Source organism: Wyeomyia smithii, chromosome 1 (genome assembly GCF_029784165.1).
Source record: "Wyeomyia smithii strain HCP4-BCI-WySm-NY-G18 chromosome 1, ASM2978416v1, whole genome shotgun sequence".
NCBI lineage: Eukaryota > Metazoa > Arthropoda > Insecta > Diptera > Culicidae > Wyeomyia > Wyeomyia smithii.
In genome coordinates, this window is record NC_073694.1 from 46,160,741 (window position 1) to 46,182,945 (window position 22,205).

The 22,205-nt window shown below is 36.7% G+C and overlaps 1 protein-coding gene across 5 annotated transcripts in view; it reads left to right on the forward strand.

Annotated features, from left to right (window-relative positions):
* LOC129719188 (putative uncharacterized protein DDB_G0279653) overlaps positions 1–22,205 on the forward strand; it is a 257,470-nt gene that overhangs the window by 128,481 nt on the left and 106,784 nt on the right. Inside the window, exon 2 of one of the 5 annotated variants that reach the window (XM_055670708.1) lies at positions 12,219–12,829. The exons of the other annotated variants lie outside the window; for them this stretch is intronic. Coding sequence (XP_055526683.1) covers positions 12,309–12,829 — 521 coding nt within the window. The 5' untranslated portion in view covers positions 12,219–12,308. The remainder of the gene's footprint in view (positions 1–12,218; positions 12,830–22,205) is intronic. 5 annotated transcript variants of the gene reach the window in all.

Genomic DNA, 22,205 nt, shown 5'->3' on the forward strand with positions numbered 1-22,205 from the left:
TTGCAGAATAGCATACACATTCGAAACCGGAACATTTGTGGTTTTAAAATAGCAAACTTTTTCCGGATTTTTGAGCAGCTCAGTTAGAATTATAGTACGCGCTTGCGCAAAGCTTCTTGTTTTGACGCCATTTTGATTAGAGCTGAGCATGAATTAACAAAACTAGGAAATACTAGTATAAAGAGGGGATAAACAAGGCGAAAACAATAAAGAAAACAAGGCTTACATATACGCACTCTCATTTTTCTCTGAGTGGGTTGTTGTTGAGTAAGACATCCTCAAAAAAAATCCAAATTTTTACTTACTTCTGATACTTTATCAAATGAATAGTTATTGAACAATAGCAACTAAGCAAACGAAAATAATTATTTTTGAATGCCATTTCCAATACGAAGAATAAAATTGGATGAGATACACATAAACTTTTATTCTTTCGTATGGCATCGTTAATAATAGGAAAACATTGTCCTGGCACTAGTAAATTATTCCTTTGCTATAGCTTTGCTTTCTATGTCAGGCGCGCAATTGTTTTTTTGCAACATTATTTTGAAAAAGCATGCAATCATCTGGAAATGACTCGGTGGATTATTAGTAATACCGATGCAAGCTGTTCCTGCGTTCAGCATAGAGTCGCATCGATCATTTCCTCCAATTCAGCGTCTTAGAAGGGTTTTGGTTTTATTTCACGCGTAAAGTTGTCAATATCGAAATTGTTGTCGTGTTGGACAGAATCCAACACGACACTTTGTTTCAAGAATTAAGCAGCTTTTAGATTAAGCTTTTCTTAGCTCTCAATGCGCTTCAGCCGCCGTTCGCTTTGTAGTGCACCTGATATTTAACACACTAAAACGAATTTCCCGACGCCACTCGAAACTGTATTGTAAAAACAAGCAGGTTAAAAAACATACAAAAAGTATATGAAGTGTTACAAAACGATATTTACACTTGAGAGCCTTGCAGACAAGAAACAGAACAGACAAAACTCGCTTGCGTATGAAGCACATACTATCGAGAGCTTTCTTTTCTAAAATCGGTTCCAAATTTAGCGAAATCGCTTATTGTTTGACTAAATATTGGTGTCGCCATTTTAAGCCATTCGGAAGGCTTCTCTGGCTGCACCACCTTGCAATTTACCTAGCTGTTTGTAATGGTATATACTTTGTTTATACACTCGGATTTACTATTTTGGTAATTTTTCTATTCGGTGAAAATAACCTGTTGTTAGTGTTTGAGTCCCAAGTTTATTTAAGCGAATAAGACGCGGATTTCAGTGCTTTCGAAGCTGCAAGACTGTTTCAAAATATACTTATATTTATTTGCATGACTATGATTGCGCCCTGTTGTTTTGCCTCGAGTCATCAATGTAGGTAGTTGTTCAGTCTGGTTCATCCAGATATGAGGGTAACAGCGCCGATTTTGGTCATAAATATCATATAAGAAAGACATCGATTGCTTCATCCGTGCGAAATATATAACTGGATAAGCTCAATAAACAAGTTTGGCTCTGCCCTCTCCATTTGACTCTTTTTATCTTTGCTAGAAGCACCAAGATTCATAAGAATGGTCAAGAAGCTATAATTTTATATAATTAATAAATACCTCAGTTTCTTCAAATTAAATTTCTTTTTTTACAACGGCTTTTACCCGTTAACATTCAAGTTCATTAGGCAGACAATGGGTTCAGTAGGGAAAGCGAAAAATAAGCGAACTGGAAATATGATACAGATTTGGAAAAATATACCGCATCCCGACGGAACCTGAATTTAAACACTTTGTACAGCCCTCTAAGGGGCAATATCTGATCCATCCATCTGAACCCTTTTTTACAGATTTCTTCAGTGCAAATGGTCGTTTCCTAAACACAGTCCCTTTGCATCTTAAAAATATTAGTATGATGATTATTAGAGACGCAAAATCTTCACATTCATTCATTTTATGAACTGTAATAAATTCTGCTTTACGCTTATTATGAAATACTAATCTATGGTTGTATGGTGATCGAATAAGCTAAGCATACTCGTTGTGATTAACATTAATTTACATAAATTTTGTCCTAACTATTTTCCCAATAGATCGTTCACGATCAATTTCGCAACAAGTTAAGCACCTTGCCATGCAGCTACCAAGCATTTTGCATGAAACTAAATTCCCATTAGAGATTTCGTGCCAGATACTTATTTGAAGGGCCACCTGCCGCTGCACTGCAATCATTTCGTCACGTTCGAAAACTAAGTAGGTATAACAAACGGAGCCCTAACAAGCCGCAGCTTCATCTGCATTCACTAGGATTTACGAGCTTTACTTTTTACAAAATTACCCCACGTACATAACCGACTATTTTACTATCGTCGATGATCATATTATTTATGATTTTTCAGCTCAGCACCTGCGGTGCACTTCGTCATATCGCAATGGACTAATTGCAACGCAAATTGCGAGCTCAGAGGGTCTGGTTTCGTTTATGTGGGAATGCTACTTAGCTAGTGACTTCGCATGAATATAGAAATTTGATTTATTTCTTCTTACGTGTCTTTTATTACTGCACATAGAAGAAGTCATAATCATCGTGCGTAGTCCTCCCCTAGTATACAATAGTTCCTTAGTTGCGACTCATTTTCAGACACCTGTAGCTACACTTTCGACCACTTTGGTCGCTCATAAACCATCACTAATTGCTTGGGTCTGTGTCTTCGTAACGTCACCGAAACCGAAGTGGCAAACGTTCTGCCTCAAGGGGCGATATGATTGGAGGGTTTGTTACCGCTGCTTGCAACAACTGCCCCTTCCAACAAGTAGGTACCTAGTTGCGCATGCACTAACAGACGAATTGGCGAAATTTCGTTGTTAGTTGATAATTTCTATCCAAACGCTGATTGTTATGGTTTTCCGTTCGAAGCGCTGCACCGGCTGCCACTAAAAAACAATTGTCGTTAGTGCACTTCTTCCTAGACGGCTATGTAATCGCGGAATGAAACGGTTTTACTATGGAAAGTGTCCGTGTTTCGCACCTGCTGCGTCGTTTCACCTAAGTTGAAACTGCTAACGGTTATGTGAAGATTTGGCTTCGATGAGTTGAGTAGCTGGCACCCCAAACAACCCAAAGGTGCGTGGTTGGCTGGAGAAGCTAATAGGGCGGCAAAAAGGCCATGTCCCCGTGTGCATTTCAGCGTAGACGGTAAAGCTTAACAACAATGGCATGCCAGCGCCATCGTTGGTCCTTGTTGCGCAAGTGCGCGGTTTTACGGTACTGATCCAACCACCCACGCTGGCGTTTCACTTTCGGTGTGCATGTTAAAACAAAACATTAAAATAACTCTATTAAAATAAATGCATCACCAATATATTAGTTTTCAATGATATGATTGGATTTCCTATCTACTCAATATCGGTTAAGCACATATTAGAAATGTATTTCTAATATTAATGAGAAAAACAAATGAATTCTCATATCCACATAGAAATAATTGGAAACTTGTAAAATTTAACTTACAAAACCCCACTAAATATTTTATTTTTAGTTTTTAAATGTGAATAAGGTCGATGTACCAATAGTTGTATATCTAAGCCAACATCATTCAGTCATTTTGTGACTGTTGAAACACGCATTTAATTTCTCACAATATTTTTCCCAAACTTTAACCTTTTCTAAAGTAGAACTTGATGTCATGATTTTATGTTTTAAGTTTCCTAATAATTTACGCAATATATCTATTTTTGTTGGCCTGCGATTGTGTACCTATAGTTAACCTAGTTTTCCCATGGTTGCTTCAATGGTTCTAATAGTTACACTAATAATCTAGCTGCAATTTTTACCGGTTAAATTTATTATTTTGCTTTACCTGTATTAAATTGAAATTAAACATATGATTTATATTTATAAGCGACATAATTCTAATTGCTGACTGTAAATATACTATTCTCTTTCAGTACATTATCAGGTCATGTACTGGGAGATGTTCTGTGGTTGTTTTGAATAAGCTTTCAGTTTCTAGGAAACTGTACTTCAAGGATTTCTATGATTTTCTAGGATTTGACATTTCAAATACTACATAGACTCGCGATGACGTCCAGAGACCAAATATCGTTATTCGATCAAATGTTCACATCCAAAATGGCATCTTCGGTAGAAAGCTGAGTGAAATCGAAAAAATAATCTAAGGGGTCATCCACATTCCACGTGGATAGATTTTTAACGATTTTGTACCACCCCCCTCCCACTCCGTGGACAACTACCCATATAAATAGTTTTGAATATTCGTATTTTTGGAACCAGGATCATATGAAAAAATTGTAAACTGATATTTCGGTTTCTGCACAGCTGTGTTAAGCTGAGAAAAATGTTTATGTACGGATTAATTTTAAGATTTCCACCAGAACTATGTACCGAAAATGCAAACAGATGTCCGACACGATTTTGATAACACTTTCAAATACTCTACTCTCCAAAATTGATATTTCCAGAGCCGGGAAAACGCATTAAAACCGAACACTGCAATCTGTTACCATTTTACGTACCAAGATGGCGAATTTCTGTTTCAGAAAAATGTAAAACCCCAAATATCGATATTATTATAAGCAGGATGACACCTAAAGGCTGGAAAATGAAGTCTTAGAGATTGATGGTGCATTATATTCAAATTATATTCACCATTTGTATCAGATATTTTTTCAAGAAAAAGTTTCTATTTCAGAAGAAACGACATTCTCCGATATTCTACATGCAAAATAACCTACTGTTGTTCCTATTGACAACTGTTAACTCTGTTAAGAATGTCTAAGTTGGATAATTTGTAGCGATTTTCAGACTTCCGAGTAAATATTTCTGAAGAACCATTTCAAAGGTCCTATCTGCTTTGAACGATCATTTTGAACAAACAGAAATCACATTAGGGAAATCAGCTGAAGCTTAGCTGTAAACAAAATGAAAAATGGAATTCGTTCGCCAACTCGACCTGATGTTGACAGCACCTTCTCATAACTCAATGAAACTTTGTGGCTTCACTGAACCAAGCTACTTCTCCTCATTTTTATTCAAAAATATCTGGAAAACAAATAACATTTCACTTCATGTATAGACATAAAATGAGCTTAAAATCCTACACTGGAAAAATCATCTTTAGAACAAAAAATGATTTCAAAACTTTAGACTTGATCAAATTTTAGTCAGATGAATTTTCAAAACAAAGCAAAGATGTTTGGTTCAGCAACAGCCAACACATCCAGAAAGTTTAAATGAATTTTGAGAGAGTGCTGCCAGCCCCTCAATCAAGTTGGCGCGAAATGCGTTCTATAGATTTGATCAACGAAACAGTGTGTTCACAGGAAGGAACAAGTCGTTAAAAAAGCGAACATGCGAATCACCACTACAAGAGCGCGTCCACTACTGAAAAGTACAGATGAGAATCGTTTAAGGAGACCGAAACTTCTATATCTACTCACTTCTATATCTACACAGCCGCTGTTTTCCTCAATTTAGCTAGGTTTCACCGATTTGATCGGTACATTCGTCGGATGATTAGCAACACGCACCCGATTCAGTATGTTTGCTGGAATTTAGCCATCAACAGAGAATTATTTCAACTGATTTCTTAAGAAAAAAAAATACAAAAACAAATTTATACGAATAATTTCGACAAAACTCGAGCATTTCTAGATCCAATTGAATAACATAAAAATTCGTCTTGCTCTAAGTCACCTTATCAAAAATCATATTCTGAGTAAAATTCATTTCATTTTTTTATAACGCAGTTAAAGCACATAAAATCGTGAAGCATGTAACCCGATAGAATCAAGTTATCATAACCAGAGTCTGTTTTCATAAAAAGTCGCACAGAGAGTAAATATATCGATTTGGCAACACAGTTTTCACAATTCAAACCCAGGTAAATACAAATCTAATCCACATCCAATTCAAATCCAATCTAAATCCAAATCCAATCTAATTCTATTCAATACAAATCCAATCCAAATTCGTTTAAAATCCAATCCAATACAAATCCATCTAAATTCAATTCAAATCTAATCCAAATCCAATCAAAATTCAATCCAGATCTAATCCAAAACTCCAAACCCAATCCAAACCCAATCTAAATCCAACCCAAATCCAATCCAAATCCAATCCAAATCCAATCCAAATCCAATCCAAATCCAATCCAAATCCAATCCAAATCCAATCCAAATCCAATCCAAATCCAATCCAAATCCAATCCAAATCCAATCCAAGTCCAATCCAAATCCAATCCAAATCCAATCCAAATCCAATCCAAATCCAAATCCAATCCAAATCCAATCCAAATCCAAATCCAATCCAACCCAAATCCAAATCCAATCCAAATCCAATCCAAATCCAATCCAAATCTAATCCAAAACTCCAAACCCAATCCAAACCCAATCCAAATCCAAATCCAATCCAAATCCAATCCAAATCCAATCCAAATCCAAATCCAATCTAACCCAAATCCAAATACAATCCAAATCCAATCCAAATCCAATCCAAATCCAATCCAAATCCAATCCAAATCCAATCCAAATCCAATCCAAATCCAATCCAAATCCAATCCAAATCCAATCCAAATCCAATCCAAATCCAATCCAAATCCAATCCAAATCCAAATCCAATCCAAATCCAATCCAAATCCAATCCAAATCCAATCCAAATCCAATCCAAATCCAATCCAAATCCAATCCAAATCCAATCCAAATCCAATCCAATTCCAATCCAAATCCAACCCAAATCCAAATCCAATCCAAACCCAATTCAAATGGAGCCCAATTCAAACCAAATCCAAATTAAATTCAAATCCAATCCAAATCCAATCCAAATCCAAATCCAAATCCAATCCAATCCAAATCCAATTCAAATCTAATCCAAATCCAATCCAAATCCAATGCAAATTCAATTTAATTTCAATCCAAATCCAACCCAAATCCAATCCAAACCCAATTCAAATGGAACCCAATTCAAACCGAATCCAAATTAAATCCAAATCCAAATCAAATCCAAATCCAAATCCCAATCCAATCCTAATCAAATCCTAATCCAATCCAAATCCAATCCAAATCCAATCCAAATCCTATCCAAATCCAATGCAAATCATATCCAAATCCAAATCCAATCCAATCCAAATCTAATCCAAATCCAATTCAAATCCAATCCAAATCCAATCCAAATCCAATGCAAATTCAATTTAATTTCAATCCAAATCCAATTCAAATCCAATCCAAATCCAATCTGAATCCAATTCAAATCCAATCTAAATCCAATCCAAATCCAATAAAAATCCAAATCCAATCCAAATCCAAATCCAAATCCAAATCCAATCCTAATCCAATCCAAATCCAACCCAAATTCAATCCAAATCCTATCCAAATCCAAATCCAATTCAAATCCAATTCAAATCCAATCCAAATCCAATCCAAATCCAATCCAAATCCAATCCAAATCCAATCGTAATCCAATCGTAATCCAATCCAAATCCAATCCAAATACAATCCAAATCCAATCCATATCCAATCCAAATCCAATGCAAATTCAATTTAATTTCAATCCAAATCCAATTCAAATCCAATCCAAATCCAATCTAAATCCAATTCAAATCCAATCTAAATTCAATCCAAATCCAATCCAAATCCAACCCAAATCCAATCCAAATCCAATCCAAATCCAATCGTAATCCAATCGTAATCCAATCGTAATCCAATCGTAATCCAATCGTAATCCAATCCAAATCCAATCCAAATCCAATCCATTTTCAATCCAAATTCAATCCAAATCCAATCCAAATCCAATCCAAATCCAATGCAAATTCAATTGAATTTCAATCCAAATCCAATTCAAATCCAATCCAAATCCAATCTAAATCCAATTCAAATCCAATCTAAATCCAATCCAAATCTAATCAAAATCCAATCCAAATCCAATCCCAATCCAATCCAAATGCAATCCAAATCCAAATCCAAATCCAAATCCAAATCCAATCCAAATCCATTCCAAATCCAATCCAAGACTAATCCAAATCCAATCCAAATCTAATCCAAATCCAATCCAAATCAAATCCAAATCAAATCCAAATCCAAATCCAAATTTAATCTTATTTCAATCTAAATCCAATTCAATTCGAATCTTATCGAAATTCAATTTAATTCGAATTCAAAATTAATCCACGTCCAATTCAAACACATTAAAATACAGATCCAATACAAATCCAATCCAAATTCAATCCAAATCCAGAAGTGTTGAATACCTCATATTTATCTGAGATAGCTTACTGATCGTCTTTTCTCCTTGAATTGCTAATTGAACACAAATAACAGGCGACAGCGACAACTGTGGTGCCAGATTTAAGGGGACTTAAAATTGAATTCAAGATAAAAAAAATTAATCAAAACAAACACATAACAAACTGCTTCATTCCCACAGTTTGGAATTTTATTGCGTTTCTTTTGAAATGGACGATTCAGTGATCAATTCACCAAGAAGTGATATGAAGAATTTATTTTTCCTGGACAGTGAGATAAACAACCAGTGTCTTTGAGAAAGTTGTATCAGATGTTTTGTCTAGCAACTTTTTCGAATATGTCAAATTTCTATCTATTATATTTATTTCTCATATTTCTAAGTGTTCTGTATCTTCCACAAAGTTTTTAGCCATACAAAAATATATATGTTGAACATTTTGAGTTGCGATAGTTCGAAATAAAAAAGTTTTCAAGGGTTAAACTTTAAATTACTCGTTAGTATGTCAAAAAAAAGCAGATAACTAGTTAGTATACTAAAATGACATCTGGTCAATTTCATAATAATGTAAAATGATATGTTTAATGGAGATTGATTTAATAAAAAAAATTCTTGAGTATGAATATTCGCACTTTTTTAAATAACTTTGTTATTTTTGAAGATAGTGTAAATCTTCAGCGAAAATATGAGTCAATGAAAATCTCACAATTTTGTAGAAGGACTAAAAAACCTTTAAAAAAATCGAGCAAAAAGTTATAATGAAAAATGTGAATTGTTTTGTCAAAGTCTAACACATGACGTCTACAAAATTGCGACACAATGGGTTGATTATATCAACCCTTCGATGTCTTCTTGTTTTTTGTTTCAAATTTCTTCGGCAGTTCTTATAAATCTTCTGCAGTTCACATGTGCGGCTATTGTAATGAAAATATAATGAAACCTAACAATTGATAATTTCCAAAAACTGTTTCAGTTAATATACCACGACGCGAGACATGACATAACACTTATTATTCTTACAAAACATTTTGTAAAAATAATAAGTGTTATGTCCTGTCTCGCGTCGCGGTATGTGATTGTTCTTACGTTGGCACAAGAAAATTTATATAGTGTTTCAGTTGAGTCGCAGGTGAAAATGAACCAAGTTGAAATAAGAATTCCGGACAATCCATAAACTCTGCCAAGGAAACTACCATATTAATGGAATTATTTTTTTGTTGAAGATTTCAAAAATAACAAAAATTCAACTTCAAAAATAAGAAAGTTAGTTAAAAAAGTGCAAATTCAGACTCGTTACTCGTTAAAAAGCAGGTCGTAATAAATACCTCTAATTAAGCCAGTAAACGTCAATGCGACTTTATCTTGTCAATGGTTCCATTATATCTGTTATTAGTTTCAAAAAACCAACCTGGCTTGCCGCTATAGAACGAACGTAGGTTATTCCAAATATTTACCAGTATCATCAAACAACTTCTCCTGATGTATTCAGAAAGTTTCTTTGAGATTTTTTAAGTAACATTATTGTTGAAAAAATTTATATCAATTCGTTCATTCGATTGCTCTAATTCCTTGTTTTCACACAGTGATAATGGAATCAAATATTCGAAAAATACAGAATATTTTTCAGTGAAATGAAAACAAAATCTAGATTTCACGTAAGAGCACTTCTTATGTGAAATATTCACTTTAAAGTTGGATTTAATGGTGTAATGCGAAGGCCTGTTACACATGATACAATCGAAACAGTTTACTTCCGAGACATCACCGCTTCACTTTACCTGTACTTGATATGACGCGGGATTCCACGTAGGTACAATTCTTAGAAATGTTTTGGTTCGAAAAATTTATTTATTTTTATGCCTTGATGTTTAGCGTTATATCCATTTTGGGTGAAATTGTTTTAGCTCTGACCAATCTCTACAATGTTCAATAGTACAATAGTTAGGATCGTGAAATCACATTTTTCAGCATTTTGGTGGACGCTTAGCTAACATTGGTCATCAAAGGTTGTCCATTTTGTTAAGAATGCTAAGAATAGTTATGGGCTGTTAAATTTTCTGCCCATGAAATACTTGAATTGAAATGGATCTGAAATAAAAGGCTGGTCCGATTATAATAATTTTTTTGTTCCGATCATTATTCATTTTATAACGATCATGATATAAACTCAATTATTTAGTTCTTGGCAATAAATAAAGATTCGGCAGTAAATTCTGTGTATATATGAAAACTTTTCTAGCGACAAGAGTTTTCCATATTGAAGCAATAAAAAATTAAGGATTGCCTCAATAACCTTGGCAAGTGTGGGCTACCTGATTGTAAAGCGAACTTACAGCAGTTTCCAGAAGGTTCTCATGGTACTTTCACTTTTAACAGTAGTTTTACGAAATTGGTCATGAAAATCGTGGATTACGACTCAAATGGTTATGTGGGATGGCCATTAATTATCGTGAAAATAAATTGTTATTTTGGATGATCATTAATTAAAAATTTTTACTTTTTCACACAAGTTATATCAATAGGCTCTGAACTTTCATAATCTAGGGCATTTAGAAACGAATGTCATTTGATGGTGTTTTACTTCGATGTTTTACGTGTCACCTACTAAAACTCATAGTCTTGTTTGCTGCGGTGCTGCAAACTTAAAGTAATATTTTGGTAGATGAAGCATTAACCTCTTTCGACTCTTGTACACAAAATTACAAAAAATGTTTTGGAATGCATTTCGGTAACATAACTCTTAACGAAATGTATCCAGCATCCGCCGTTCCACAAAAGTTGCTGTGTGCATGGATACAAAACATACGTAGTAATCACGTAAATGCATTGGATAATACATAAATAGTAAATACACGGGGGTAAAAGTCTTTCCCGGCAAAAGTACCCCTATTGTTGCAAACGTATTTTTATAGCATGAAAAAGTATCACAATAATCACCTTAAAAAAAATTAAATTTACTTGCAAAGACTATGACTTCCAACGGCAAGTCGATGACCGATCAGAAGATGATGAACTTTACTGAAAAACTATGAACTATTCATTATTGTGGTTTATAGATTCATTAGGTCTATTGTCCGTTATGCACATTGTTTTGATGCCTTGTGAAACTTGTGACTGGTATCGTACCGTCAAATGCACAAATCTTTTCATTGAGCGTTAATTGACTTCAATTTGGCTTCGTGGCCACTAAAAACTGCTAACAATAAAACCAACAAATATCTCATTTTGATGCTTTAAATTGCATTGATATAAATAAATGCAGATGTGGATTAGTGAATCTATTTGTTCCCAGTAGTAACAGATTGCTCTAAAAATCGCTTTTCGCAAAAATCATTTGTTCCAACCAGCAGCGAAGCTGCAACTGATTGCACACTTGAAACTTTCTATAACGAATGCAAATTAAAAACCGTTTATCATCTAAAGCTTCTAATATGTCACATAACAATAAACTGCGATGCACGCCGTTCACACCGAGAGTCAACTTTCGCAATGCTCCAAAGTCCCTATCATTGCGAATGGGACGATCGTGCCACGCCATCTCCCTTGGAGCAGTAAGAACTCGACAGCTAGAAAGCTGAAAATAATTGAGTAATCAAGCCAGCTCTGGGGTATCAAATTCCCCGCGTAATCACCGCCCCATCGTATTAGCGTAAAGCTGTCATAACAAAGGAGAAGAAATCTGACGGACTGTTTTATAGCTCTAATTATGAGCGCGAAGCGCTTCGTTTCCTCTGGGTGCTGTTTTTTTCATGGGCTATGATTTGGGCACAGTTGCACCTGAGCAGAAAAATAGCAAATTATCTGAAGAAATAATACGTCCCCGTATAGATTCGATCTCTGATTGTCGCCATTAAAACGTTGAACGCTGTACTGCGAGGGGCACACTTTCTCTCTGTGTCTGAATCATGAAAGAACCACGAGCTCCGGTAGAGCAACATATGTATAAAAAAACCAATTAACGTGTCTGTGTGTATGTGTGTAGGGAAGTAACAATAAGTGCTTAAACTGAGTTTAAAACGCGAGAAGTGCAAAATCGATTGCCAAAATTGCGATCATAAACAACTTTCTGAGCATGCTAACGCGTAGAAAAAAGAAAAATAAACAGCTTGAAGAAATGTTGGAACGAGACAAGAGTGACTCGGATTCGTACGAGGAGTTCGAGTATCTTCGGAATGATCTCCACGAGGGGAAGACTTCCACGCCGTTCGGATTCAGCAGTCTCAGCAGCGGCAGCCACACCGGTAGTCCCATTTCAGGAAGTGGTACAATTTCTGGGAAAACATCGGCCGGCGGTGATGTGAAAAGTACCAGCATAACTTACAGCAGGTGCGAAAAAGTGAACAATGTCAGCCCGCCACAATCGCAGCCGCCGCCGCCACCAACAATGGGAACCAATGGTGGCGGGGTGTCGATATCTTCCGGCGGTAGCTTAAGAAGTCGATGCTCGGAAAAGCTGAAACTGAACGCGGAAAGTGGCGAACTGGCTGCCGCAATGGCTGACGGTGATCCGGATGAAATCGACGGCTACTGCCCGGTGGAGGTGCTCAAGAGCGATGCGGACGGGGAAAAGAAGACGGAACTTAACATCATAAGGTAGGAATGCCACTATATACCTATAGCGTGTAATGTGTAAGAATGTGAGTACACGACTTTGGTTTCAAATATTTTATTTTTTTCCATTGTTGTAGCTACAATTTATTCCGGATTTTTTACCTCCAAGTGTAACATGGTAAACCGATTGCCGATTGTTCATATCTATATATTAAGCCCATGACAATATAAATTTATTTCTTTATTACAGAGCGGGAGTCACCCCGCAATGATGCAAGAAATAATCGCCACGATCATTTTTTGCCTTCTCAGAGAAAGCAATTAACAGTCACGCCAATCGTGAACTCGCGGCAACCCACATGATGTGCACGACTCGTTATTAAACTGTCCCTATCCATAAAGTTTTTTAACCTTCTAAAATCTTATTACCATTTTCGCGTTTTTATTTCAGCTTGATTGATTAAAGCAAATTGCATTTACGGCGAGAAATTCAAATTGGTACTTGTGTTATAAGCCCGCATGTAACTAATGCATACTTGGTTTGGCGCTTCGAATTAAACAAAAGGAAAACTGCCAACCAGAGACATCGCCCACCCATTAATGGTCGGTGAGCACGAAAGAAGCCCAAGCACAACAAAGCTCCCAACCTGCCTGTCAATAAAGTCGTTAACGCCACATAAACTTTTACCACGCGGCAAGTTTTAGCGAAAATATACCATTGCAAAAAATAATTACATTCCAGAGCAAAAGGAAAATTGTACCAGTCGGCTGTCGTTTCTCGTAGGTTGTAGTTAGATGGCGTATCGCCGGAGAAAAAAAACTAGCAGAGTGGAGGAAAGTAGTTTTAATCAATTATATGAACCGCGGGTTCACCACTTTTCCTCCCGTTGAAGTCTACTGCTCACTGACTTCACTTCTGTCACGTCTGCTTACGAAAACACTTTGAAGTTTTATGAGCAGAATCGAAATTAAAAAATCTCCCCGAACCCAACTTAATTCCATCGCCGTCGCCAGTAGCAGCATGTGGTAACAATAATACCGCTGCATTAACATAATTGTTTTTCCGCTGGTAGTTGCTATTGGAATTATCGCTAAATCATGCAGACCAATTTTAGCTGATTTTGGCAGTTGCCTATTCTTTTCCCTTCAGTTGATTCGTGAAATTAAGTGATGAAAATGATTTAACGAGAAACTAAGGTTGGTTCAACTGTGGTAACTTTTCGCTTTCAAATGAATGCTCACATACATATGGTATGGATTTGTGTTATTAGTTTATTTATTCGTCTTCTCTCCTCATGTGAATAACGTATTCAAGATGAAGTAGTTGTGTACTTGTTTTGATTTTTTATTTGTTTTTCAATGTTGACATGGATTCGAGTTTGACACACATTCATTTTTGTTTGATTTTTTTCAAACTTTTCCATAAATTCCGCATCAGAAAGCAGTAACGCATTTCAGAGAAAATCAAGATTTTTTGACAGTTATTGAAAGTAACATTTACAGCAGACATCAAGCAATTAGGGGAGGATTGTACAAAACGCACCAGTTAAGCATTTTCGCGATTTACCGCGCTTCAAATCATTTCAAAGCGACATTGAACGTGTAGGATGATTGTAGGATGTATTTATAGTATGTTTATAACCAAGTTTATTATAAAATACTCGATTTCAATGTCTTTTTTGGTAAAAAAGCCCGTGCCGCCAAACAAGCCCGTGACCAAAACGCACCTCAACAAAGGTTAGTATGCTCCTAAGACAAATGGCTAATATGCCACTAGCAGGAATCAGCACGCGAAGTGAGAAGCGCTTGAAGTCTCGAAAGAAAATCAAAAATAATGGAACATGCTCTAAGTCGTCAAGCAATCTCATGCAAGCTCTTCATAGTGCATTCTGCCCCACTTTTGATTTTGATTGTTTTTAGGTAAAAGTTGACAAAAGTTAGTGAAATAATTTGAAACACTCATAGCATAAACTCCAAAAGTGTAAAGGTTAGGGGAACCATAAGTTTTTTATATTATTTACTAGTCAGGTAATCATAAAAGCTAAAATAAAATTCATGAATTATTACATGTTGGACAGAGCCACAGCCAATTGCACAGATTTTTGAGCAATTTAGTCATTATGACACACTTTTTTATATGAGAACTGTAGAGAAGCTGGGTTTTTAAGAGAAAACCGAAGAATTTCGTCATAAAAAGTCACATGTGTAAGTATTTTGGGGAATTGATGGCATGGGCCATCTTACCCAACTGGTGCGTCCTGTACGGTTCTCCCCTTCTGTGACATCATCAATTTCTGTGTCAAAAAATCAGCATAGCCTCTTTGAAAAGTTTGTAGCAATCAGTTTTTTACAAAAATAAGCTACAAACCCTTATCAACTCCATCGATGTTGCCGATAAGCTCTCCGAGTTTTGCCAGACTTGTGATTGACAAACCTCTAGATCTTCCAGAACTCTGCCTTATTGTGAAATAACCGCAAATTTGTAACATGAAAAGTTTCATACCTCAAGCATTTATTTCGAACAAATTACCTTTTTCTAACAGAAAATTGCTGGCAGATTATCATGAGGCTTTATATTTACATTTTGCCAGACTATATGAGAAACCAACCCTGAATAACATGCTCAAACTGGCACAAACTGTATTGCATATAAGTGACCTGATGATCTGTTTTCTAACCTTCCATTTAACAGTTTCATCATCCAAAATTTCGAGTATAGTTGTTGAATTGTAATAAAATTATAAAAAAGGGAATGGTGAATCGATTAATGTGTTTCTGAATTATTTCGTGCAACTGTATTATATCCCCCAAAAGGGGGAGGGTGTTGCATTATGTTATGCGATACTATAAAAATCGCCAAACGTTGCAACAATATGTGCACGTTTGCGTCGAAATACGATTTATTGCATCTACACCGGAATTAGTACGATGACTCTTTGCTTCCGGCTTGGTATTACCCGGAACCCTTTACACGCTACACGCTACACTATCTACTGCAGTTTTCAAGCTGTTTGTTAGGATGCTGGAAATTATGCTCTAACCATGCTTTATACCAACCTATGGTCAATTGCACATAATTGCTAAATACAAAATTTGGCCGAAATGTCACATGACGTGTCAAGCTGCATGCTCCTCTCAGAGGCTGTAACTTTTTTGGCCACATCACGTTCCGTTTCCCAAAAGCGTTCTTGATTAATATCCACTTCGCTACTTGTTCTCAATGTAATGTAATGTAATGGCTAAGTTAGAAATATTCATGAAAATTTCCTTTCTTAATCCATTTACCGATTTGCTGTTAGAATGAAGGTACTCAATAATGATGTTATGAAGAAAAACGCGCTTTCAAAAATTATTACTTTTCATGAAATTTGTTTAGGGTTATTTTGCATTTTTAAGAGAGAACAAACATTTTTTTTTCAGAGCGTCACTTTGAGTAAAATGCACTAAATGTTAAAATATCCGAAAACACTTTGTCAATTTTTTTTTAAACTTAACGAGTTTGTAGGTTCACGACCAAAAACAAATTTTAACTTCATCTCTTCCAGAAACCGCCGATGTTGCGATGTTTGATTTCCATTTCCCCCAAAATATACAGTTTTTAATCTTCAAATAATCCTGTATTCGTCGCACTGAAGGTATCGAGTACCACGGGTACTTTAAAAATTAATGAGTGCTATGAAACAAGCTCAGCTCCGACTAAATGTTCGGTTTCCCTCCACCCAGCATATTGATTCTGTTTTTGTTTAAAAAAAATATTTTTTTTCTGCTGCAAGAGGCGCAATTCGGTCGAAATGTTACAGAGACTTCATATCCTTAATTAAGGGGGGGGGGGGAGAAAAACTATCTAATTATTGAAGATTTTGGCATCAACTGATCCTAGTTCAGGAGCGAAACCCGAGTAAAAAAGAGCGATTTATTCAATTTGGGTTTTATTTTTGCCACACAGGAGCAGACTATTGTTTTCTTTTCAGAGAATCACTAACGTGTAGGAGCATGTTTTTCACTGCGGAAACAACTGCTCTTACACCGGTGAGCAAATCGACACATTTGCTTGAATTGAGTAGCGAATCGGTTGTATTTGAGGAGCTTGCAAAAAAACACCGTGGTGAAATCTGAAATATCTGTCCTGAAAGATAATGACCTAAGGTTAGCTTTCTCACACAAAAGGACATTACGCACAATAACTACACCACAAAGCTCACTGCAGTGCTTTTACAGTGTGTCACTAGAGCTACCAAATGAGGGAGACATCTGGGTAGGAAAGTAAATTGCGTTTTCCAGGACGTCCCGAAAAACACGCTTTTGTAGCGTCTTAGCATCGGTATACCAAACTTGGGCTTCGAGCTTCCCAACTTCTTGGTCGCATCACGGATCAATAACTCCTTTTTGCTTCTATTCATTCAGACTAACATTTGAAACGGTTCGAATGTTTAAACCTACCCTTTTTTTAAATCAACATATATGAATAATGTAAAAAGTAAGAGAAAACTTCGTGGAACGAGTGCATAACTGACGCTAAGAGGAGTACCTAGAACAAGCTGGCCAAAATGACAAATTTTGACGTTAAGTGCTTACGCGTACATGAAAAAAAAGAAAAAAATAAAATACCTGATGGATCCCTGCTTCATGCTTCAATCAGAGTTTCAGGTCAACAATGATTAAATGGAATTAAATTTATTTTCGCTTCTCACTTAAATATTACCCAAAATATTGTTAAATAGCAGCGAAAATAGTTTTGGCCAGGTTTTCACTCGAGTTACTCCTCTGTGTGACGTAGAATTACGCACCTTAAGTATTAAAAATGTATTGTTGTAGGTTAAGCGCTCCTATATTCATCTCTTTACCTATCTTCATTAAACACACCTTTCTGATCAATTTATCGTCAATTTTCACCATATTTACAACTTAAGACTTTCAGCCACCTGACAAAATCGAGAAGCGAATAGATTTACTTTCGAAATTTGTAGAAATTTTACAGTAAATTGGACATATGAGAGAAATAATATGAATTTAGGTGCACCTAGCTGTTGAGATGAATAATGGAGCGAAAACCCTATGTATTTGATCATTGAGTCATAAAGTCTACTATTGCTTACTCAAATCAAGTAACTATTCACTGCACTATTTGGTTGGCAATTTATAAAAATAGATAAATGTATACGTTTGCACGGTTGCATTATTAAGGCAGCCACTCCATCTCGTCCAACGATCGCTTCGAGTAGTGGGCCAACGTCAAATCTGGCCACAACACCGTGTCTTCGCGCTCATGGTATTTCTTAATGAACGACGCAACTTCTGGCAAGCATTTCGTATTATAAATTTACCCGTTCACGGCCAGCCCGGAGCAAAGGAAGAGCGGCTTCGACATCCCCTTCTCGCTGATTGTCAGCCACAGCAGCACCTTTCTGGGGAACTTGGAGTGTGAAATAAATTTCACCTCGGAGCTCACTTCCTTCGTGGGAGAAGTGAAATACGAAATACCCTGCCAGTCGTTGCCATCCAGGGTGAGATAGGTCTCGTTGTCCATCATCACTGCCACGTCGCAATTCGCCGGGAAAATCGGCTTGACCATCTTATTCAACCACTGTCGCTGCGCCATTGCCTGCAGCTCCGAGACCAGTGGACGAGACTGCCTCTTCCTGACATATATGTCCATGTTCTCCAAATACTTTTTCACTGTTTGACCGCATGAACCAACCTCCCGGCCAAGTGCACGCAGCGATTTAGCCACTTTTCCCTCGGTCTTCCTCTTCAGCATCCTTTGAAGCTTCTTGTCGCTCAGGGTCATTCGCCGTCTGGAACCGGGCTTTCTTTCGATGCTCTGATCGTTGTCCAATAGTGTCAAGATGTTGTAAATGCCGGAACGGGCATACCCGGCCTCCAAAAAGTACCGCACATTGTCCGTTTTTGACGAGGCGGGGTACCGTTCTTTGAACGCGCACACTTCTGAACGGAGTAGCTTCACTTTTTTCGCCATTACAGTTTCAGTTTGACTGATAGAGCTGTCAATTTTTTTTGCTACCTCATGTCAATCATAGGATGATGCATGAGTAGTTTCGTCAGTGCGATTTAAAGTAAACATATGAAAAATCGGCAATTTTTCTCCATTTTTTTACCGCAAAGATCGAGAAATCTGGCAAAGTACAGGAAAACATTACCAGAAGTGACGAGTAGAAGAAAAAAAGAAGCCACGTTGGAAGGAGTGCTAACCAAGCACACTGTGTGAAGGAACTAGAATTCTTAGGCGTCGTACACAAATTACGTTACGCCCAGAAACCAAGATTTCATACCACCTGCCTTCAATTTGTAACGATATGTGACGTTGATTCTGACAACACCACCCCCCCCCCTTCCCAACCAATTAAAATTACGAAGCGCTACACAAATTAAAATTTTCAATTCTGAAACAATTTCTCAGTTACGCAACTGTCTCAACAAAAATTATTTTTTTATTGCTTTATTAAGGTGGCTTTCAGCCACGAGCTGCTTCGCCACCGCTCAGAAAAAATTAAATTAGGAGAACGCCGTTGATGTTTCACAATATAAAGGTAATATAAACACAATTTAAAGATAATGATGAAAAAATGGTGGAGAAATTAAAACCTTTTCAATCGTTATGCCGTCTACGGTATAACTTCTTCAATTAAATATTTTTCAGGTGCTGAAAAGTGCCATTGGTGGAACCCTGGGAGGGAGAAACGAATACTACACTCAAAACAGAGATCACGCACATTCGTCGTTTTCTGATAGCGTGTCCTTGCTGTAACGCATACATGACTCAAACGAAGTTTTTAGTAACATCAGGAATACTGAATTTGCAAATTTTACATTTACTAATTTTTCGAGACTGTGTTTTTTTTTTAATTTGCCGTTGTATTAAAGTTTTTTCAGAGTTTTAAGTTCGACCGTGATGAAGTGTGTTCGAAATTGTAATAAAAGCCTTAAATCCAGAGAAGCGCAAGTTTATTAATCGAAGTACGCTAGCATGATTTTTACTTAAAGCTTATGAAATGCATTATATTACGTAAAAACAAACCACAATATTTTGTAAAACGACAATGAATAGAAAAACTGTTTGCGATGAATATTTATTCGAGCAACTGAAAGGTATCAGTTATAACAATACTCATCGCAAAAAAATGCTTTTTTTTTCCTTGGTTCAAATTGACAGTCAATGACAGCTCATTCTGGTTCATTTTGACACTCACACAACTTCGTATCCGTTTCTCCCACCCAGGTGGAACACAATAGTGACACCAGTAAGTTTGCTTAATTTATCGTCACTGCGGATTGTCATTTACCGATGACATGGGATGATTCTAGTTCTCTCATTATTTCTTCTCACACACTGCAAGCAAGCAAACAACACATATTACTACACACGCTACCAGCATATGCAAACTAACTATTGTTGTGGTGAGCTGTGTAGTAGCTGCAAAGTTACAGAGTCCGTTTTGTCAAGCGGGTGTCGTTGGTTCGACCATCCGCTTGACAAAACGGACTCTGTAACCTTGCAGCTACACAGCTCTCCACAACAATAGTTAGTTTGCATATGCTGGTAGAGTGTGTAGTAATATGTGTTGTTTGCTTGCTTGCAGTGTGTGAGAGGAAATAATGAGAGAACTAGAATCATCGTGTCATCGATAAATGATAATCCACAGTGAGTGGGTTTTAGTAGAATCAGACCAGACGATGTCAAAAAAAGGATTTTAAGCATGGTTTTATTCTTCGTAACCCCTTCGTTTACGCGTGACTTCCTCTCAGCTAGAAATAAGCCCCTTTTATCAATAAAGGCCAGAAGGACGAACGGCGAAACTTCTCCAGGGAATTATAATTGTCGATATTTAGTAAGAAAAAGGAGGCTCGGTATAGTAGATTAGATAGCATGTAGAAGGAAGAGTAAAATCATATTACACACAATTACTTTCAAAACAATAATAAAAAGCATGTCACTTCTCAATAGCGGCATTGCTAATAATAATGACCATGCATCCCATACAGCCGGGAGATCTGTTTTTTAAAGACTTAAATGAGTTTTCTCGTTAACATAACGTTGAAGTCTCACGTAAGTTGACGCATTTCTACACTGGCTAAAGAGAAATCAAATTTCATGGGAATTGTTGAAATGCTATAATCTTTCCAGGGCAGCTATTTCGAGCTTTAGGGCAGCATTTTTTTTTTTTGCTTTTGTCGACCAGTTCTATCTATCCTCTTGGTACAGTGATCGGATATACAACGAAAATCAAATTTCTGCATGCTAGCTATTATACGAGACTACTGACAGTTATACATTTTTTCAAATTCTCTGCAAATAGCTAAAACAAGCTCGTATTAGTTTGTTTAAGTCGTAAACAATCCCTAGATATTAAGGACAGAGCCGGATTTAAGGGGGGGCTCAAGGGGGCCGGGCCCCGGGCCCTCACATTTTTGGGGCCCCCACAAAACGGGAAAAAGTTCTTTTCGCTATCAATAATGAGATCCGGGGAAAAGTTCTTTTCGCTATCAATAATGAGATCCAATAAAAGTTGAATTTACAGCAAGAAAATTTAAACAGACCATTTCAATCTGAAACTTTCCTTTAGTGTTAATTTTCCGCGAGCGCCAATATCACAACTACATCCATGAGAGTTCACCTTCGATTCTCTTGGAATGACACACATTAACACACCATTTGAATCGAACCAGCGCGCATGGGAGGTAAAGCAGAGAAAGAAAATAATCCAGAAGGTTTTATAATGCATTACTGTTGATTCCAAATGAAAATGAGCTTACTTGTCCGTGTGCAGATTTTTTTGATCTGCAGATGTGTGTAGTTTTTTCCTAGTTTCTGTGATTATTGCTTATATTTGCGCCTTATATTTGAGCAGTCTTTCTAAAATTGTGTGCAAATTTTTGCCTGTGGATTTTTTCAAATTGCGGTAGATTTTTTTTTAGATATCAAGAAAAAAAATCGGATTTCAGATTTGGCTGTAAACAGTAAGCAAGCACCGAATTTATTGTTACATTTGTTCAAAATGTGCGATCGCCACAAAACCCCGCGTGTACATCAAAGTGGAGCTCAAAAAAGAAGATTACACGAAGAAAAAAATCAAAAACTCGTTAGTGCCTTCAAAAATCATTTTATTTGAGGATTTATTTGAGCCTAATACCCCGTTCACACTACACTGCTTATTACCTGATATCGGGCCATTCGTGCCGTCGAGGCCATATCACCATGTCATATCCATATTACCTGATATTCCATACAATCGAGCTGTCATTGGATATCACCTCGGCTACATGGTATCGCGGATATCATGTTCGAAAACCAATAAAATCCAGATTTGCAGCAGTTGGCAACACGGCCAAAAGACATTTGACACAACCCTACTAATTTCGAAATTCGCTTTGCATGCGAAATAGAAGTAAGGAAATATTT